Genomic DNA, 19880 nt, shown 5'->3' with positions numbered 1-19880 from the left:
CCCTCCCAACTCGCTGTGATGTGGCTGCAACGTCTCCGGAAGTGGGCGCCAAGGGCCAGCGAGGGGCTGCAGGCCCCGCGGGGACTGCTGGGGGGTGGTGGCTCCTGGAAAGCTCTGGGGAGGGAGAGGGGCAGGACCCAGGAAGCCCCCAGGGCGTGCGCCTGCCAGTGTGAGGCACCTGAGTGTGGGGCGGGTGGCTTTGCAGGGTCCTGGTCGCCCCTTCCCGGAGCAGGCCTGTTTCCCTTCATGTTTAAAGGTGGGATTGCACCTGTCCGCTGTCCTCAGGGTCCTCAGCAGCGGACATCTGTGCCTCTGGAGGGGGGTCCGTTTGGGCACAGGGTCCCAGGGTGTCAGGTTCGGAATCTCTCCAGTGTCAGGTTGCTGGATACCAGACCCGCCCCACCCGCCAGGCCTGGCGGATGAACCCTCACGAGTGCGGCCCCTCGCTTTTCTTTCCCAGGCTGGACTTTCACCTCCGCCCTCCTCCCTCCCCTTCTTTCTGCAGAAAGGTCCAGGCTGGGTACGCAGGTGCACATGTGCACGCACGCAGATGTGTGTGTGCACGCAGGTGTGAGTGTGTGCGCAGGTGTGTACGCATCTGCACGCAGATGTGTATGTGCACGCAGGTATGAGTTCAGTGTGTGTGCACAGGTGTGTATGCATCTGCACTCAGGTGCGTGTATGTGCGCAGGCGTGAGTGTGTGCATGTGTGCGCATGCAGGGGTGTGTGCGCACAGGTGTGAGTGTGCTTGTGCAGATGTGTGTTTGTGCGTGTGCAGGTGTGCGTGTGCACACATGTGCGAGTGTGCATGTGTGTGCACGTAGGTGCACATATATACATGTACATGCAGTTGTGAGTGTGTGTGCACGTGTGAGTGTGCACACAGGTGTGAGTGTGTGCAAGCGGGTGCGTGCATACAGGGCGTGGATGGGATTTGCAGTGTCTTGGATGGACTCTCCCTTGGACATCTGAGACCCTAGGAAATGTCTAGAGCCAGAGGCCTCCTCCTCCAGGAAGCTCTCTCTGCTTTCTCTGGCCCGTCTTGCCAGGGAGCACTGCAGCCCTGTCCTCTGGAGGTGGCAGGCAGGCCACCTGTCCTCACCACCTTCACCGCCTCTGGAATAAATCCTTCCCTCAGACCCATCCTGTCCTCGTCTGTGTGGACCATGGAAGCGTGCCTTTTCCAGCCCCCAGACAGACGTGGGCGGGCCGGGCAGTTTGAGTCCAGGCTGCTAAATCTAAAGAACGATGGCCCTGCTGGATCTCACACACCCCAGGGGCTCGGAGCCAGCCTGGACCCTTCTCTCCCCTCAGCCTTGTCCCGTGCCTGGTGGAGGTCTCCAGGTTTTCGTGGGGAGCTAGGTCTGAGGTGAATTTCGTGCTCCTAGGTCTGGGTTCAAATTCTGATTCCTGTGCTTTGCTGTGTGGCCTTGAGTAGATGACCCGACCATTCAGGTTTCTCATCCGTTTCTGGGCGGCCTGTGCTGGTCTTCAAGGCTGCCAGCCTCAGGTCAGCCTCCCTCTTGCTGTTGAAGAAATGCTGACACCTTGTGGTCAAGAGGTGTAATGGTCACGTGCAGACCGCTGGAAGTGGCCTTTGGACCAGAGCCTTCCAGCAGAAGGATGCTGGTGGCCACATGTGTAATTTCACATTTTCTAGTAGCCACACTGAAGAGGTTATGAGAGATGAGTGGTTACCTTTAATAACAAAATTTATTTAACCTGATTTATCCAAAATACTGTTTCAGGATTTTTCCCTTAATATAAAAATTATTAATGAAATATTTTATGTTTTATTCTTTTTTTTGTATTAAATCTAAAATCTGGTAATGTACAACTACAGCACATGTCGGTCTGGACTCGCAGCATTTCATAGGTGGCTCGGGGTCGTCACACTGGGCCGTGGTCAGAGCAGCCCATTCCTCTCTTGTCCGCACTCCAGCCGCTATGTCCTTGGAGGCAGACTCACCTACTGTTATGGGTTGAATTGTGTCCCCCAAATATATGTTGGTCATTACGCCCAGTCCCGTGGCTGTGACTTTATACGGATACAGTCATTGCAAATACAGACAGATTAAAGTGTGGTCGTGCTGGCTTGGGGCGGGCGCTGGATCCTACGGCCGATGTCCTTGGAACAAGAGGGAAATTTGGACACAGACATGCCAGGCAGGTCGTGTGAAGACAGAGGCCGCGGTCCGGATGACGTGGCCACAAGCCCGTGCAGGCCCCGAGCGCTGCTTTATGGGGTTTGAGAATCTCACGGGAACTAGTCGCTCACCTGCTGGCGGCTGGGGCTGGGCCACAGTGGGCGTGTGGGCTGCATGCAGGCGGCAGATGCTGGGGTGCCTGTGGTGGGCGCTGCGGTCAGCCCACCCCACGTGGGCCTTCGCGCCTTCAGTGAGCCACGTGACCTCTGTGAGACTCTGTGCCGTGAGAGTGACCGGCTGCACGGGGGCCGGTGGGCTGGGGTGAAGGCTGAGTGAGGTGAAGCCCATGCGGGGTCCGCGGGGGCTGGGCATCGGTGAGCTGCGGTCAGACCCGGCAGCCGCCTGTGGTGCATCGCTTGGGGTACGACCACGGCAGGATGGCACCCCAACAGCGCTGGCTTTCTCTTTCCAGGTGGCTGCCACAGGCCGTCGGCCTCAGACAGCGGTACGTACATTGCCAGCCCGCGGGATCCCTTTATGGGCGCGTTTAAAGGGCTGGGGCCACAGCTCTGCAGTGTGAGCAGAAACGTGGCCGGCCCATCGTCAAACCCAGACTGCTTGTCAAGCTGCTAGAAATGAGACAGACAAGCAAGGGAGGACCTTCCCTCCGCAGCCTGGGCCCTGCTGCTCCTGTGGGCCTGTCCCCTCCCTTGACTCTGCTCCTGGTGGGGGGAGGCCCTCCGTGCCCCCCCCCCCGCGCCTCCTGAGGTCCAGGCTTGAAGTGTGCACCTCGTAGTCACTCGTCCTCCTCCACTTCCCTGGCTCTCAGCCCCTGGCCCACAACCGCCTGCTGGGTCAGGGCCTGGGCCAAGCCCCGCCCCTGGGCCGAGCCCCGCCCCGCCCCTGGGCCGAGCCCCGCCCCCAGGCCCGCGTTTCCTCCTTCATCATCAGGGTGGGAATGTGACCCCATGGGATGCTTGCCTGCCAGCTGCGGGTATCTGATGTATTCTAACTGGAGGGGCTAGATTTTTTTTTTTTTTTTTTTGAAAAAGCAGGAATGTATTTTCCCAGTACGAAAGTCAGTGAGGCCCGGGTGCCGAAACCCATGGGCGGGCTGGTCCCTGCTTCTGTCTCATGCATGTGGGAGCCGAGACCCAGAGCGGCTGGCGGGTGGGCAGCTGGGCCCCGGTCGGCATCGGCTCTGGTCCTCCCGCAGGCTCTGGCTTCCTCCGGAGGTGCCCTTGTCCTGGTCCTCGCTGGCTGGGCTGTGGGGGCCCTTCCCTTCCGGCCCTGGCCCTGGGTCGGCCTGCTTGTGGGGAGCGGGCTCTCTCAGTCGGTGTCTGCAGTGACTCGTGGGCGGGGCGACCTGGTGACCCTGCCTCCCCGCAGCCATGTGCGTGGACCTGCAGCTCCAGGCCTGCAGTGACGCCGCCTACAACCAGACGGCCTTCCCCAGCCCCCTGGAGCACCGGTCCCGGGAGGCGCTGGAGGCCAGCTCCGAGTATGTGCTGCTGAGCGTCCTGCACCACCTCCTGGAGGGCCAGTGCAACCCCGACCTGCGGCTGCTGGGCTGCGCCGTGCTGGCCCCGCGCTGCGAGGGCGGCCGGGTGCGCAGGCCCTGCCGGCAGGTGTGCGAGCGCCTGCGGGAGGCCTGCCAGCCCGCCTTCGACGCCATCGACATGGCCTGGCCCTACTTCCTGGACTGCGGCCGCTACTTCGGGGGCGAGGAGGAAGGCTGCCACGACCCCCTGGAGAAGCTGCGCGGTGAGCGAGGCCTGCGGGCGAGCCGCGGGGCGGCTGGGTGTCCGGGTGGCCCAGCGTGACAGCGGCGTCAGAGCGGGGACGTGCCTCCCCCGGGAGCCAGGTGGGGCTGCGGGCGGCGCAAGCACGCGGCAGCCCGGGGCGGGTCCTGGGGCAGCACCCCCCGCCCCCGCCCTGGAGAACCGCTACGCATGCGCCCTGATGTGGGGCGAGCACGACCCCCGCGAGGCCTGGCAGGCAAAGCCTACGGCCAGCCCTGAGAGGTCACGCGTGGGCTGCCACCCGGCAGTCAGACCCTTCAGAGTGGGGGTCGTAAGGTCCGTGGGGCCCCGTGGGCTCGCGGCAGCTGCGCGGGGGCTGCAGAGAGACGGGCTTTGGCTCCACACGTGTGGACAGACAGACCAGAGGAGGTGGAGGGGGCAGTCCTGGGTGGCGGCGAGCCGCTCATCTCGGGAGGTGTGGGAAGCAGTCCTGGAGGGCTGCTCGGTGGTGGTGCTGCGGGCGGGGAGGGGCGAGATAGCGAAAGCCAAGCACAGCGGCCGGCTGTGCCAGGCGTCCCTCCATGCCTTTACCCCGCGCCTGCCGTCCGGAGCGGCAGCGAGGAAAGCTGGGGAGTGGCCACAGCGCCATCCATGGCCACCCGCCTGATGGACTTTCTGCCTTGGCGAATGCTCGCGCTGTGCTGTGCCAGACTGCCGCGGCTAGTGACACGTGGCAGCCGAGCGCTTGGAATGCGACTGGTGTGACCGAGGAGCTAAGCTTTGACTTTATTTGACTTTAATGAACTTAAGTGTAAATGCAAATAGCCATGTGTGGTCCACGTGTGGCACTGGACGGTGTAGGACAGCGTCTGCCTCCGGCCTCCCACGCGCCCACCTCGCGAAGCTAGTGGTGAGGTTTGCATGATCTGGTGCCGAGCGCCACACGTGTGGGTCTCGTTTAAACCCCACGAATACGAGTCACCACCCCCTGGCACAGAGGACAGAGTGTGGACCCTGGGGAGGCAGCGGCAGCAGCGGGGTGGTCAGCGCCTGCCCAGCACAGCCGGGGGGAGCCAGGGGGAGCCAGGGGGATGCACCGACCCACCAAACCGCTAGCGAGCACTTCCCGTGTGCAGGGCTCATGCTGGGACATGGGGTGGGGGACGGGGAGGGGACACACAGAGGGGCATCTGGGCTGGCCTCCGGTGAGTCCAGGGTTCCGATTCTGCTGCTTGCTGGCTGTGAATGGGGCTGAGGGCCTGGTGCCGGCTCTGGGGTGGGGGTTCCGTCTCCCCCACGGCCGCCGTGGGGCTGCAGGGGGTCTGTGGGCAGCACCGTGGAGGCAGAGGGGAGCCATCTTCATTTGCAGGGGCAGGAAATGGGCAGGGCAGGGCAGGGCAGGGCAGGGCAGGGACGCAGAGGGAGGCCACACTCTCCATGGGCCAAGGCCGCCACCCCTGGGAAAGCCCGTGGACTCGGCTTGAAAGAGATTATTTTGGGCAACTCCGCCACCAAATTGCTGGGTCCGTCTGCTTGCTTCCTTCTCGAAAACCATTTTGAGCAGAAACAAAACCACAAGGCAAGTGAGGCACTTGGGGAAAGCGTTAACTGTCACGGTCCCTCCAGGACCCGCCTGCAGAAGTCCGTGCAGAGACCTCAGGGGGCGAGCTGGGCGGGGGCGGCCAGGGCTGCCACTGTGGCAGGAGGGCCAGCTGGCTGTGTATTGCGCTGGGAAACATCTGTACCTCAGACCTGGGGTCCAGGAGTTTCTCCTAAGGAAGCTTTTTAAAGTGCGGGTGAAGCTCCTTCCCCCCCCCCCCCAATTCCCCCATGCTCACTGTCCCGAGGGAACGTGGGACGCCCTTGGCGTCCTCGGCGGTGGGAAGGCAGGCGGCAGGAGCCTCCCAGAGCTGCTCTTGCCTGACGGGGCCGCTGACACTGTTCCCGCCTGGATGCTGAGCGAACAGGCGGATAGAGACCTGCCCCGGAACAGGTGCCCACAGGAAGGCTTTCCTTTGGTTGAGGGCTCTGTAGGCCTGTCTTTTACTTCACGCTCTGCTGTTCTGTACTTTATAAAATTTCCCAAGTAGCTACGTATCGCTTTAACTCATAAGTACGTTAGGAACCGTGTCGCTTTGTACATCCGTTGGATGCCGTTATCAGCTGTCGAGACTAAGTATTATAGAGGGACTTTTACTTTAAAACATAGACACAGTGGGCGGGGAGCCATCGCAGGGGCCCCCATGGGCCCCGGCCCCCAAGTTGCTGCGGTGGGGTGGGGTGGGGTGGGGTGGGGTGGGGGGCGAGGGCACCGGAGCCAGCAGGGTCCCGGCAGTCCCGGGGGAGGCTGGCGCGGGCAGGCAGCAGCCATCGGCGGGTGGCCGGCGGCAGGCCTGAGCCTGACCCTGGCGCCTGCGTCTCCCCCAGGGGCCCTGGACGCAGAGGAGGCGCCGCCCTCGGGCCCGCCGCCCACCTTCCTTCACTTCACGCACCACTCCTACGCCCAGATGGTGCGCGTGCTCAGGCGGACGGCTGCCCGCTGCGCGCACATCGCCAGCACCTACAGCATCGGGCGCAGCTTCGATGGCCGGGAGCTGCTGGTCATCGAGTTCTCGAGCCGCCCTGGCCAGCACGAGCTGAGTAAGCTGCTGCCGCCATCACGCCTAGGAGAGGCCTGGCCCGTGAGCCGGCTTCCAGGATGGGGTCTGGGCCCATTGGCCTGGGGGCAAAAAGCCGGGGTCTGGGATCCCAACTGAAGGCCTCAGTGTTTGGGGAACAGGGTGCTGGCGAGTCCTTGGACCAAGCACAGCCAGGGAGGGGACGCCACTTTCCAGATGTGGGACTGTGAGACTCAGAGCAGAGAGGTGGCTTACCCTGGGCCACACAACTAGTAAGGCTGCCAGGGTCCTGGCCTGTTTTTCACAGAACCCGTTTACCCATCCATGTACCTCTTCAGCCAGCCAGCCATCCACCCACTCACCCATCCATCCACCCACCCATCCATCCACCCACATTCCCGCCCGCCCACCTGGCCATCCGCCCACCAGCCCGATGGTCCACCTACCCGTCCATCTATCCTCCCTCCCTCCCTTCCATCCGAGGGCCAACCGCATTCCAGTCTAAGCAGCAGCGTATACTGTAACATATATTACAAACCTGTCGATGAAATTCGCACAGGCCGTCGCTACCATGTACCATCATCAGTTAATTTCCTTGGTCGTCGTGCTGCTAGTTACTGCTAAACAACACAGGAGTGCCACAGAAGCGATGTCCTCAATGAGACCTCACTGATGGGGTCAAGACAAGTTCGAGCAGGTCCCAGAACACTGCCCCCCTCCCCCGCCCTTGGGGCTGTGGGAAGCCGGGGCTGCGAGGTGACCCCAGGTCGCCGCGTCTCCCCCCCCCCCCAGTGGAGCCCGAGGTGAAGCTCATCGGCAACATCCACGGCAACGAGGTGGCGGGCCGGGAGATGCTCATCTACCTGGCCCAGTACCTGTGCTCCGAGTACCTGCTGGGCAGCCCCCGCATCCAGCGCCTGCTCAACTCCACCCGCATCCACCTGCTGCCCTCCATGAACCCCGACGGCTACGAGGTGGCCGCCGCGGAGGTGAGCGTCCCCGGCCACAGCGACAGGGCTGCTGCCCCTGCCGCCCCCGCTCACCCACTGTTCCGCTAGCATTTGGGGTGAGTCTGTGCACCCCCCCTACTCCGCCCCGTTCTGGGGGACCGGGAGTCAGCAGGCATCGACCTTGGCGAGCCCTGGTTGGACAGAGAGAGGACAGACGATTCTGCGACGTGTCAAGAGCTGACACGCGCTATGGAGGAAAAGGACGGTGAAAGCCGGGTGCAGAGCCAGAGCGAGCTGGAGGCGGGGCGCTGACCTGCGGGGGGCGGGGAGCGCATGAGGGTTGAGGGGCGCTCCAGGCAAGTGGAGCAGCCAGCGCCAGGCCCTGCGGTTGGAGGGCCAGTGAGGGGCAGAGAAGGTCAAAGGCAAACGGGCTCCCAAGTCCACCTCCTAAAGGCAGAGAGGAGCCTCCACGCCCGCCAGCTCCGCCCGGCCCTGGCGCCCTCCGGAGCATGGGGCGGGCGTGCTGACCCCGGCGGGCTGGCCCGTGGTTTCAGGGTGCCGGCTACAACGGCTGGACCAGCGGAAGGCAGAACGCCCAGAATCTGGACCTGAACCGCAACTTCCCCGACCTGACCTCCGAGTTCTACCGCCTGATCTCGTCCCGCGGCGCACGCACGGACCACCTCGCCATCCCCCAGCACTACTGGTGGGGTAAGGTAGGAGCCGCCGCCGCCACGCCCACCCGCAGTCACGTGTCCGTCCCCGGGGGCTCTGCCATTCGGGGACCCTCAGGTGCGGTCCCCCAGGACAGCAGAGCCTGGCAGTGGAAGCTTTACCCTCTGCGCCTCAGTTTCCTGCCCACAAAATGGGGATAACTCCTTGCCAGGTGTAGGCGGTGGTCAGGAAGCAGGTACCGAAACCGCCAGACCCTTTCAGGTGCTCGGGGTCGGGTGCCTGGGGGAAGCGACGTCCCGGGACGGGCATGCGTGAAAGCTGCGTGGACGAGGCCCGCGAGTCGGGCATCAGCCCGGGGTGGGCAGCAGGCGTGCGGGGCCTCAGGCCGCCCCCTCTGTCCGGGCCAGGTGGCCCCCGAGACCAAGGCGATCATGAAGTGGATGAGGACCACCCCCTTCGTGCTGTCCGCCAGCCTCCACGGGGGTGACCTGGTGGTGTCCTACCCCTTCGACTTCTCCCAGCACCCCCACGAGGAGAAGATGTTCTCCCCCACTCCCGATGAGAAGGTGAGGGGCGGGTGCCGGGGGTGCAGGGGCTCTGCGGGGTGCGGGGGAGGCAGGGTGCAGAAGGTGCCCTCGGGGCTGGCCTGGCGTCAGTCCTGTTTTGAGCCCAGAGAGTTGCTGAACCGTTGGAGCCTTCGGAGCCCAGCTCTACAACCCCCTCCTCTGGCCGCTCCGCACCTCGCATCCGCCCCTTTCACTGGGCCACCTGGTGTTTTGTCCGAGGGAAGGTGGTTCCGGGAGACGCCAGCAGAGGGCAGTGCTGCAGCGCGCATGGCGCCCGCCGGGCTCCCGGCCACGCCCCTTTCCTGGGGGCCTTGCGGGTTGGGGAGGGTCCGGCTCCCTGAAGTGGGGGTGCAGTGGACTGCAGTAAGAGTCTGGCCCCCTTGTCGCCTGGGCCCTGGGGAGGCCCTCCCTTCCTCCTCCAGTCCTGCAGCCGGCACAGGCCTGGGGCCCGCAGGGTCCCAGGGCGAGTGCTCAGGGCTAGTGAGCACCCCCAGGGTGGCTGGGTGGCCTCCCCCAGGGCCCTGGCCGTGGCCCCCGGGGCTAGGCCAGGCCGTCTCCCCTGGGCAGCAGGGGCCCCTGGGCGCTAGGCTCAGCATCTCTCATCTCAGAGGCAGATAGGCGAAGGGGTTCCCGGGGCGGTGTTCGCCTCACCCAGTCCCAGCGGAGTCAGACCCTGAGTGTCTTCCCCACCAGCCACCAGCCGCTGATCAATAACCCTCAGCCCCTCAGCCGGGAGCAGCCTCTGTGGAAACCAGGGTCCCAGGAGCGGTGTCAGGGGCAGCAGAGCTGTTGTGGGGCTGGCCGGGCGCCCCAAGCCGCCCCCAGACGTCCACAGGGCCCCCTGGGCCAGCCCAGCGCCCCCAGGCATCTGAGCCTCCCTCGCCCCTTTCTCCGCCCCCGTGGCTGGTGCTGACCACGGCTCCTGGGTGGCAGGGGCTGCTGGCAGGGTGGCGGTCCCTGGTCTGCCCACCTTGGTGACTGGGGGGGCTGCCTTTTGGGTGCGTGGTTTGTGTCCGTGGGACCCACCAAAGCTGCAGTCTCACCCTTGAGGAGCTGGGCCCACTGTTCCCCCAAAGGTCAGGGCCAGGGGACAACCTTGCCCTGGCTGGAGCAGCTCCCCCCACCACCACCTCGTCTTACAGAGCGGTCCCCCCCAGGGCCATAGGGCCCCCTCATCTGCCCCACTGGGGACCCCACCCTCGGTCAGACCTGCATGGGACAAACGGACGGCAGAGGCCTGCCTGACAGAGGGACCTGGGGGATCTGCCGGGGGTGGGGAGCGCTGGGCGGGGGAGGCTGGCAGGGGCGGGGCCTGCGCCCCCTGCAGCGGCAGGAAGTGCTTTATAAGCCCGCCCTGCGTGGCCCCTCCCGGAGGAAGTCCACGGTCTAGCCGCGGTGCAGGACTTCCGAGGTCCGTGGCGCGCCCACCACACGCGCTCTGAGCTCGGCCGTCTCCCCGCTGGGCCCTTGCAAGTGCTGTGCCCTCTGTGTGGACACCATGCCCTCTCCTCCCTGGACAGCAGGTGTCCCCTTATGAGGCGCCTCAGACAGGCGGCCCCTCCACTGTCCCCAGTATCTGCAGGGCCTCCTGCAGCGCGCCCACTTCCGGCCTCGGCCTGGGGGAACCCCTCTGTGGGTTTTCTTTCCAGATGTTCAAGTTGCTGGCCAGAGCCTACGCCGACGTCCACCCCATGATGATGGACAGGTCGGAGAACAGGTGTGGGGGCAACTTCCTGAAGACCGGCAGCATTATCAACGGGGCCGACTGGTACAGCTTCACGGGAGGTGCGGCCCGGGCCGGGGGCGGGGGCGTGTGGGGGGTGCTCGGCGTGCGTGGGGGGTGCTCGGCGCGCGTGGGGGTGCTCGGCGTGCGTGGGGGATGCTCGGCGCGCGGAGGGGGGGGTCCTCGGCGTGCGGGGGGGCGCTCAGCGTGCGGGGGGGGGGCGCTCGGCGTGCGTGGGGGATGCTCGGCGCGCGGAGGGGAGGGGTCCTCGGCGTGCGGGGGGTGGGCGCTCGGCGTGCGTGGGGGTGCTCGGCGGTGCGTGGGGGGTCCTCGGCGTGCGTGGGGGTGCTCGGCGTGCGTGGGGGGTGCTCGACGTGTGGGGGGGGTGCTCAGCGTGTGTGCGGGGTGCTCGGCGTGCGGGGGGGGGGGTGCTCGGCGTGCGGGGGGGTGCTCGGCGTCTCCTCCAGCAGCTTTGTCTGGGCCTTGATTCTGCAATAGCGCAGAGCAGCAGACACTTGCTGGGTGGGGAGACTCCTCTCAGGGGACGGGGACTTGCGGCGTCCGCCAGCTTTAGTCCTAGTGACTGTCTCGGTGAGGTTCGCGTGTGAAGGTGGCGAGAACAGGACCCAGGACTTCCATGGCTGCGTCTGTCGTGTTTAATGGACACGCCCGTGTCGCGATTCCACCTGTGACAAGTTCCTTTTTGCCTGTTTGGGGGTGACGTAGGGTTGCCTGATGGAAAACAGGCCCTCTAGTTAAATTTGAATTTCAGAGGAATAACGAAGAATTTTATAGCAAATACTGCAGGCGATGTACGTACCCCAAAACTTCATTCGTTGTTTCCCTGAAACCCAACTGGATCTGGGCACCCCGCAGTTTTGTTTGCTGACGCCGTGCCGGGTGAAGACGGCTCAGGGAAGGGGAGTGCGTGTGGCCCCCTGTGCCGTGAGGGCCCCCTCTGGGCTGGGCCTCGCACTTGCTGCCGGTGTCGCATGGCGGGGGAGGAACGGGGGCTCAGACAGGGAAGGGGCTGCTCGGGTCCACAGTGCAGGCCCGGAGATGGGGCTCACGCTGCAGGCCCGGCCTCCGTCATCCCATGTGGGCTGGGGTGTGGCGGCCCCTTCAGCTCCTGCTCTGAAGCCAGCTCTCCCCTGCTCAGTGGACTTCCCACCCGGCACATGGGGGCCTCTCCAGGGTGGGGGTGACGGGCAAAGCAACTTGTCTCCGTCGCAGAACCCAGGCTCAAGGCATCTGCGACTCCCGGGATAGGGCTCCGAGTCTCGGCCACCGCCCGTCATCGGGGTCCCTCACAGCGCCATGGCCCAGGGAGAGCGTGGGGCCATCGGCCAGGGACAGAGGGGCAGAGGAACGGGACTGCAGTGCTCTGTGGACCATGGCCGTGAAGTCAGCGACAGTGGCCGCTGAGTAGCGGGGCTCAGAGGGGCCCTGACTTCGAAGGGCAGGGTCTCCCAGCTGCTCCTGACAGCGCCTGCAGCTTCTGCTGGGCGGGAGACCGCAGAGGCGGCCGTCAGCCCAGGGGCTCCAGGGCCTCCCTCTGGCAGCCCCCTGGCCGGCGGTCCAGCCTGCTGGGCCGGGGGGACAGAGGCGCGCTCAGCACCCCCTCCCCCGGCCACAGGGATGTCGGACTTCAACTACCTGCACAGCAACTGCTTCGAGATCACGGTGGAGCTGGGCTGCGTCAAGTTCCCGCCCGAGGAGGCCCTCTACCCGCTGTGGCAGCACAACAAGGAGCCGCTCTTGACCTTCGTGGAGATGGTGAGGCCGGGGGGAGGGCCGGGCTTGGGCGAGGCAACCCCGCCGGCTCGGTGTCCTGGCCGGCGCCCGGGCGCTCACAGCCGTAGCTCCCACGTGGACTGGTTGGCCACCCATCGTTCTCCGTCCATCCGAAGCCCCTCCGGCTGCCTTTCCTCCCACAAGCCGTGCCCTCTGGGTGCTGCAGTTCCCACAAGCCACATGTTGGGGCCCCAGGTGCAGCGGGTCTCAGGGCTTAAAGGGGCACCGTCGAACAGGGGGCGTGCAGGGGCCGGGCCAAGCCCGGGGAGCACCTGACTCAGTCTTGGAGGAAGGAGTAGGGGAGGGGCCATGGGACGAGGAGCGGTCGGGCAGAGGGGGTGGCGTGTGACGGTCCCTGTAGCAGTGGGAACGGGGTGACGGCCGGTGGAGGAGGGCGGGGCCGCGGGATGAGGGGTGACCGCCGTCATGGGTCTGGGAGCGCCCAGAAACAGTGGGGTGGGCGGCGAGCGGGGTCCTCGGAGGACGTGTCTGAGTAACCCCCCACTGGCTCAGAGACCCACGTCTCCCAGGGGTCTGGTGACTGAGCAGGGAGTAGGTGCCGCCTCTCCCCGCCCTGCCCTGCCCCTCGGCGCCCCAGCGTGGCCCACGCCGAGGGGGGTTGCGGGATCTGAATGGGGGTTCGCGCGTGAGAGGTGACAGGTTTTGTAGAAGCGTTTGCCGTCTTTGATTTCCGGCACTTTTAAGAATCCCGCCAGCCGCGTATCGGGGCAGCGCCGCAGTGCGGAGCAGGCTGTCCGGGAGGAACAGCCTCTCCCGCAGGCGGCAGTGCGGGGTCCTGGGTGCGCGGCGCTCCGCGGCCGGTGCCCCCCACACGTGGCAGCGAACCCCAACACCACCCAGGGCAGCGGGCCGGCTGCCCCATTTTATAGGCAGAAGGGCGGGGTACTGGGGTCGGCCGTGCCGGAGCGGGCTCCCTGGGCCATGCACAGGCTCCGTTCCCGGCCCTCGGTGCCGCAGCCAGAGGAGGAGACAGACGGTCAGAGGCGGACAGGGCCTGTCCATTTCCACTCAGCACTGCCCAGGGCTTGAATTCAGATCGGGAGCCTCCTCCAGACCCGGCCGGGCAGAGCCTCGCTGGCCAGCGGCTGCAGCGGCGGGGGAAAAGCCAGGAGATAACTGAACGCTGCTTTTTTCCCTTTCACGGCTGCGCCGCTGGCCTCTGGCTGCGAGGGGCAGTCATGGCTCACCGGTGGCTGCAGGCCAGACCAGCTCATTGCATTTTACGGCCGTCTGGTGAAAATGAGTTTTAAGGAGCCTTAAGTGGAGCTGGGATCTGTCGAGGATATTGTTAGTGATGTCTCGGATGTGAAGATTTAATAGCGGTGCCGTGCTGTGGAAGGCGGGGTGCCCGGGGGCGACCCCCCAGAGCGCCTGGCCTGGCCATCTGATAAGGATCGAGTCTGTCGGGGCTGTTGAGGCCAGGTTCGCAGTGATCCTGAGCAGGCCTTGGGGGGGCGTCTCCACCCCCGCGAGCCGGGAGGGGTGTGTGCACGCCACCGCTCAACTGCGCGTCCTTGTCCAGGGAGGGGGCACCTGACCCCAGAGCGAGGCCCGAGCGTGAAGGGGGCCCTGCTGCGTGCCTGACCTCTGCCCTCGGGTCGCGGGGAAAGGGCCGCGGCGATGCCCTGTGAGGTTGGGGCTGGGAGGGTGGAAGCCCAGGACGGTGCGGCCCCAGAGGGGCCCCTGAAGGGGTGGTCATCAGGGAGGGCTGCCTGGAGGAAGAGGAGCATGAGCCGAGTCTCAGAGTGGGAGAGGAATGGGCCTTGGCGAGGGAGCGGACGGGGTGTTGGGGCAGCGCCGAGGTGGGCGTGGCAGACGTGACCCGTGGTCCCCGGTTCAGCCCCACAGAGCAGGGGCGGCTGGGCTTGTTCTCTGCCGCCGTTTTCATGAGGGATGCGAGCGGCATCCGGCAGGCGTGGTGGGGGCCGTCCTCCTGGGACACGCAGCGGCCGCGCCTGACCGCCGGGCGCGCGCAGGGCCGTGGGCACACTCACACCGGGCGTGTTCAGGGGCCGTGGGCGCGCTCACACGGGGCGGGGGGGCCGTGGGCACGCTCACATGGGGCAGGGGGGCTGTGGGCACACTCACACGGGGCGGGTGGGCCGTGGGCGCGCTCACACGGGGCGGGGGGGGGCCGTGGGCGCGCTCACACGGGGGGCTTCAGGGGCTGCAGGCGCACCCTTGCTCGGGTGGGGGACATGGTCACCTGCAAACCTGGGTGAGATCGACTGCCAGAGTGGGGCCCCAGCGATGGGCTCCCCGGTCGCCCTCGCTTCCTGGATGAGGAAGCCGCGGCCCGGGCGGGGGGCGGCTTGCTCGGGTCGGCGGGATGCGCGGTGGCCCCGCCGCCTGTCACGCCTGTGCCCTCGTCCCTGTCCCAGGCGCACCGGGGCATCAAGGGCATGGTGGTGGACAAGTTCGGCAAGCCGGTCCGGAACGCCCGTGTGTCCGTCAAGGGGATCCGGCACGACGTCACCGCAGGTGAGCTCCTCCCTGAGCTGGCCGCGGCGGCCGCGGCTTCCACCAGCGCTTGCTGTGTGCCCGGGCTGGCCGTGTCCCCGAGCTCGTCGTGTCCCCGGGCTCCTCGGGGGGCCTGGGGGAGACCGGCTGGGAACCGGGCTCTGGTCTCCTCGGCTGCGTCTCTGCGGCGTCGGGCCCGGGGCACAGTGCGCCCAGGTCCTGGCTGTCATGGTGGTCGATGTGTCCACGGTCGTCAGGAAGTCACCGTGCTGGGAAGAGCCACTTCTCAAAGATGACAGGCACCGGCCACAGTCGTGAGCCGGCCGCTCACGACCTGGAGCTGTTGTCCCGTGTGTGTGGCCGGCGTGGGCTCCGGGTGCCCTCAGGGACGTCACAGCCGATTTGGCGGCTCTGACGGCACGTGGTGACGTGGCTGCCTGGCCCAGCAGGGGGAGGGGCGGCCAGCGTGTGTGCTGGGGGTGCAGGGGGCGGGGTCTGTGACAGCCTCAGAGGGCAGGTGGCGCCTGAGCAGGGTCCTCGGGTGGCAGGCGTTGGGCAGAATGAGGCGATGGGGGGCAGTCCACGCCGTGCAGAGGCAGGTGTAGATTTGGGGTGTAGCTGTCTCCCGGAGCAGCACCCCTCCGACTCCCACGACCCATTGCATCAACGTCGACTACGAGCCCGGCTCCTGGAATCATTTATTGTACTCATCCACAGCCCCAGGGGGCGACTACTGGAGACTCCTGCCCCCGGGGTCCCACATCGTCATCGCCCAAGCGCCCGGCTACTCCAAGGTCATCAAGAAGGTCACCATCCCCGCCCGGATGAAGAGGGCCGGTCGCGTGGACTTCATTCTCCAGCCTCTGCCAGCTGGACCCAAGAAGTTCCTTCAGGGGCCGCGGAGAAGCAGCCCCGGCCTCCAGGACCCGCTGGAAGGGGCCGGCCCCAGCGGGGAGCCCCTGGGGGCGCGGCGGCAGCCAGAGAACAGCGGGGGCAAGCCCTGGTGGTGGGCCTACTTCACGTCGCTCAGCCAGCACAAGCCGCGCTGGCTCCTCAAGTACTAGGCGCCCCCCGAGCTGCAGGCGAGGGGCCCCGCCCGCCTTGGACCTGGGGCTCCTGGCCCCTGATTCCATCTTGCGAAGACATCCCGTGAAGCCACCTCTGTTTTATTAAAGTGTTTTTATTCACCTTCTGCCGTGGTGAGAGGCTCTGTGTGCGAGGCACTGCGGGGGAGGGGGAGGGCCACCCTGGCCTCCGTCACCGTGACCCGAGCCACTCAGGTGGCTCCAGCGGGGCTGCCGCTCCAACCGTCTGTGCGTGGTCAGATGGGGAAACTGAAGCTCAGTGGGCTGGTGGCATGCCCAGGGTCACCCCCGGACGGGGGTGCACGCTGAGCAGGAGCCGCGACTCTGGGTACCGCCGCTAAAGGGCGTGTGTGGAGGTGGGGGGCAGAAGAGAAAGGTGAGGCGCTGGGCTGGGAGGAGTGGCGGGCAGTGGGCGACCCGCTCGGGGTCACGCCCTCAAGGGCCGGAGAGCTGGCAGAAACCTCGCGCCTCGTGGCACCACGGGACGGTCACTCCTGGAGGCTCGCGGGCTCTCTGCATGGGCCCCGGCTCCAGGAATCGGCGCTGGACTTTTCGCTCGTCACTGTGAGCGCTGGAGGGGCCACCGTGGCCGGTGGGGACGGCAGTGGGCTCTGGGCGCCGCCCGACGTGTGTCACACGTCCGAGCTGGCTTAATCTGTCACCTCGCGTTGACGGGAGAGGTCTGAGCACTGTTTCCATGCCACGGGCACAGAGGAGCCCGGTGACGTATCCATGGTCACACAGCCAGGGCCGGGACCCGGGGCGCAGCTCCGGGGCGGGTCTGTGGGCGTCACCACTCTCCTACTGCCTCCTCAGGTGGAATTCGGGGGTCACAGAGAAAGAAGAGGTCCCCAGATTTGCTAAGATCGAGAAGATATACCCCCAGAAACGCGTTTGAGCCACGAGTGACCCGCCGAGGCCGAGGGGGCCGGGAGCGGGGCCCGCCTGCTGTGCTCACTGCGAGACGGAACGAGGCATGCGAGTGATGGGCGCCCGGCAACGAGGGGACTCGGGAATGTCATCCCGGGGCTCACCCTGGAGCCAGCGCCGAAGCAGAAGCTGGTTTCAGCCGCCGCCAGCGAGGCCGGGCGCGGGGGAGGACGGGGTGCCCAGGGGGAGCACACACGAGGTATCCCTGGGGCGGGAGACTTCGTTTCATGTTATGATACCGAACTAGAAGTCTGATCTGGAGGTAGGAAAAGGGGAGACGGCCCCTGGTGCAGGGAGAGCCCGGGGCGGCTCACGGAGGTCGCGAGGGGGCTGGTGCACAGCGCCCTGACCAGCGGCCAGCCAAGGCGGGGCAAAGGCCAAGGAGCCCACGGCGAGGAAGAGAACTGCGCACAGAAGGACGCGGGAGGAATGACGCGCAGCCCGCGTCACAACGTGCGATGCGCGGGCGACGTGCGTGGGCCGCGTCCTCCGTTAACGCCCAGAGCGCACCAGTTTGGGTGTTGGGGAAGACGGCCGTCCGTGTCTGTGGAGCATCACGCTTGAGGGACGGGAGAAGTGCCGGGAGGCGAGAGCGTGGGGGGGTCACCGGCAGACGCAGGCGGCAGGAAAGCAAGCGAAGGCTTCTGCTCCGCGGGGCCGACCGGGCCGCGACGGGCGTCGCGAGGACGAACGGGGCGATTTGTGAATCGGGTAGAATAATCAACCTGCAGTCTACGCTAACCGACTTGGCGGCTGACGCTCTAAAGCCCAGTCATCTGAAAACGAGAGGAGAATGTCGTAAAAGCGGAATTCTGGCAGAAAGCGCAGTGATCTCATAGACGACGAGCCAACGAATCGGGATTTTAGAGAGACGCGATCACGTAATCGGCACACCGAGTTTGACAGAGGTGCCCAACACACGCCTCACTTCACAGGAGACCGTGCGTTCTTTCCAAGGCCCCTGGAAAGAATTTTACAAAAATTGAGAATGCACTTAGCCTCAAAGGAAACCTTGAGACAAATGTGAACGCTCGAGATCTTCTCTAGCCATATCCTAGGAAAAGTAGAAATAATAAATAAAATTTTAGCCCCCCCCAAAAAAAAAACACATTTATCACTTGGAAAATGAGAAGCACGCTCTTAAATCATGCTTTGTCTTATGAACAAATTCAGCTGCTTGGCAGAGAGACAGTGCAGCTGGGGCCTAGCACGGCGGAGGTTCCCTGGCTGGGCGGTGGCCAGGCAGCAGCCCAAGCCCCGCCGGCCCAGGTGTACCCTCAGCCACGTGGTCCCCCGCCTTGGCCCTTCACCTCTGCTCGCGCCCCACTGGCCAGCACCCAGGCGCACCTGGTCATCCCAGCTCAAGGATCGCGGGGAGTCGTGGTTTTTACCCGAGGTGGGACGGTGCCCGCTGAAAATGGAAAGGAGAGAACGGGTTTGGGGAGGTGCTCCGACTGTGCCACCTCCTTGCAGCCCAAAGGGAGTAAAAACTGAACTTGGACGCTAGCGGGGAGCAGTGAAGGAAAACTCGACGAGACCGGCACCCGGGGAAAGCTGGAAGCCGCAGGTCCGTTCGCTTTCTCGGAGGAAAGGCTGGACACAAAGGAATTAATTTTATTATAAATAAAGGAATTCGTTAGAAAGGAATAATGAATTTATTATAAAAATGAAGGATTTAAACCCTCGAGGGTTTTCTGCCGGAGCAGCATCTCCTCCCCAGCATCTCTGAGAGCTGTGCTTTTGTGCCCCGGGGTGGGAAGGTTGTCCCCTTACGAGGCAGCCGTCCCTACTGGGAGCAGGTGCTCCCTTAACTGGCTCCGTGTCCTCCCGACGGTCCCCTGGTCTCGCCCCTGAGGCTGCCCGGGCCAAGCCCGCACTCCCCCCACGAAGACGCTCACGCCATCCCGGGCAGCGTCCGTGGACTCATGACTGTCCTCGCTGCCACACGGCCAGCGGCCCCCTCCCCAGGCAGACAGCACGGGAGACAGGAGGCGGCCGGGGCCGGCTCCGCGACCCGCCAGACGTTAAGCCGTAAACCACTCTCCCATGATTTTATGACAGTCATTTTTCCCCTTCCATTTTCGTATACAAATCTAATCTTTTGAGAACCTACTCCCTTCTAACTCGCATATTACGGGCTTTCATCAATAATAACATACGATCAATTACTGAAATGTAATTGATTAGTCGAGAGAGGCTTACAGCCCCCCTTAGTTTGCGTCTGCTTGGACATTAAGCACAGCACCGGCCGAGCGACGGTGGCCTTGCCCTTGGCTGTGGCCTATCTTTACCTTTTAGCTGAGATTAAATTTATGTACAATTTTCTAATGCGAGCTTAAGAAAAATCCAAACGGCACCTTCCCGGCCACCCCCGCGGCCGAAGCCGCGCCGCGTGTGACAAGCAGCCCGCGAGGCGGGTTGGCGGCCAGACCGCCTTCCGAGTGGCCCCGGGCCCCGTCCGTCTTTTTTGGCCACGCAGATAATAGTTTGTCATCAGAAAGTTGAGTTTCATAAATCCAATAGTGCCCAATTCAATAAAGGGAGTGGGAGCCGGTTTCAGCCGGTCTGCGTCTCTCTCGGCCAGGACCATGATGCTGTCCCGAGGGGGCTGCGGCTCCGGAGGTCGGCGGCAGAGCTGGGGACACCGAGGGCTGAGGGCTGACGGGGGTGGGGGGGGGCAGGGGAGGCTGGGGCACCAGCACCAGCCAGGTTGGATTGTCGCGAGCGGGACCGTGGCCTGAGGGTCGGCTCCGGGGCCACCAGGCTGGCACCTACGGTGGCCGCTCCTTGCTGGGGGAGGGTCCGGGAGAAGGACGGATTTGGAGCGCAGAAGCCGGGGCTCAGGAGACGTCCCCGGACTTGTACCGGGCAGGACCCCTGCAGGGTTTTTAACCCATTTCCCGTTTAGGGAAAAAAATAAAAGTGCAGCTCGCTGCCAGCCTTAATTTAATTTTACACAAATACACTCTCCGAGGCCGAAGCAAATCGCACCGGTTTTCAACGCGAAAAGAAAACGTAAACGCTGTTCTTGGAGATATTTCTCTACAGCACTGGTCTCCGACCCTAACGCAACGGAAGCGTGTAGGGACGCGGTGAACTTCGCGGCCGGGGCCACACACGCAGCGGCACCTCGGGACCGACGTTTCCGGGGCCGGAGTCGCTGCGCCT

General features: G+C 65.0%; 1 protein-coding gene across 1 annotated transcript; it reads left to right on the top strand.

Moving 5' to 3' along the window:
- The first annotated feature begins 3477 nt into the window (after positions 1–3477).
- On the top strand, positions 3478–15876 carry CPZ (carboxypeptidase Z). The gene is made up of 9 exons (XM_016127117.2): positions 3478–3912; positions 6318–6530; positions 7301–7497; positions 8013–8174; positions 8541–8699; positions 10349–10484; positions 12059–12198; positions 14619–14718; positions 15415–15876. Exons 1-9 carry the CDS (start codon positions 3540–3542, stop codon positions 15759–15761), a joined length of 1827 nt encoding a protein of 608 aa, XP_015982603.2. The 5' UTR covers positions 3478–3539; the 3' UTR covers positions 15762–15876.
- Positions 15877–19880: the final 4004 nt, after the last annotated feature.

This window comes from Rousettus aegyptiacus, unplaced genomic scaffold, assembly GCF_014176215.1.
Source record: "Rousettus aegyptiacus isolate mRouAeg1 unplaced genomic scaffold, mRouAeg1.p scaffold_m13_p_10, whole genome shotgun sequence".
NCBI classification, from domain to species: domain Eukaryota; kingdom Metazoa; phylum Chordata; class Mammalia; order Chiroptera; family Pteropodidae; genus Rousettus; species Rousettus aegyptiacus.
Note: the sequence above shows the minus strand (reverse complement) of the source record. Positions and strands in the feature narration are given on the sequence as shown.

What these genes read in the sequence shown, in the direction of transcription:
- CPZ (XM_016127117.2), top strand. Translation starts at nt 3,540, where the DNA reads ATGTGCGTGGACCTGCAGCTCCAGGCCTGCAGTGACGCCGCCTACAAC. An exon ending in AGCACTACTGGTGGGGTAAG is followed by an intron (nt 8,175 to 8,540) that starts GTAGGAGCCGCC and finishes TGTCCGGGCCAG; the next exon opens with GTGGCCCCCGAGACCAAGGC. An exon ending in TCTTGACCTTCGTGGAGATG is followed by an intron (nt 12,199 to 14,618) that starts GTGAGGCCGGGG and finishes TCCCTGTCCCAG; the next exon opens with GCGCACCGGGGCATCAAGGG.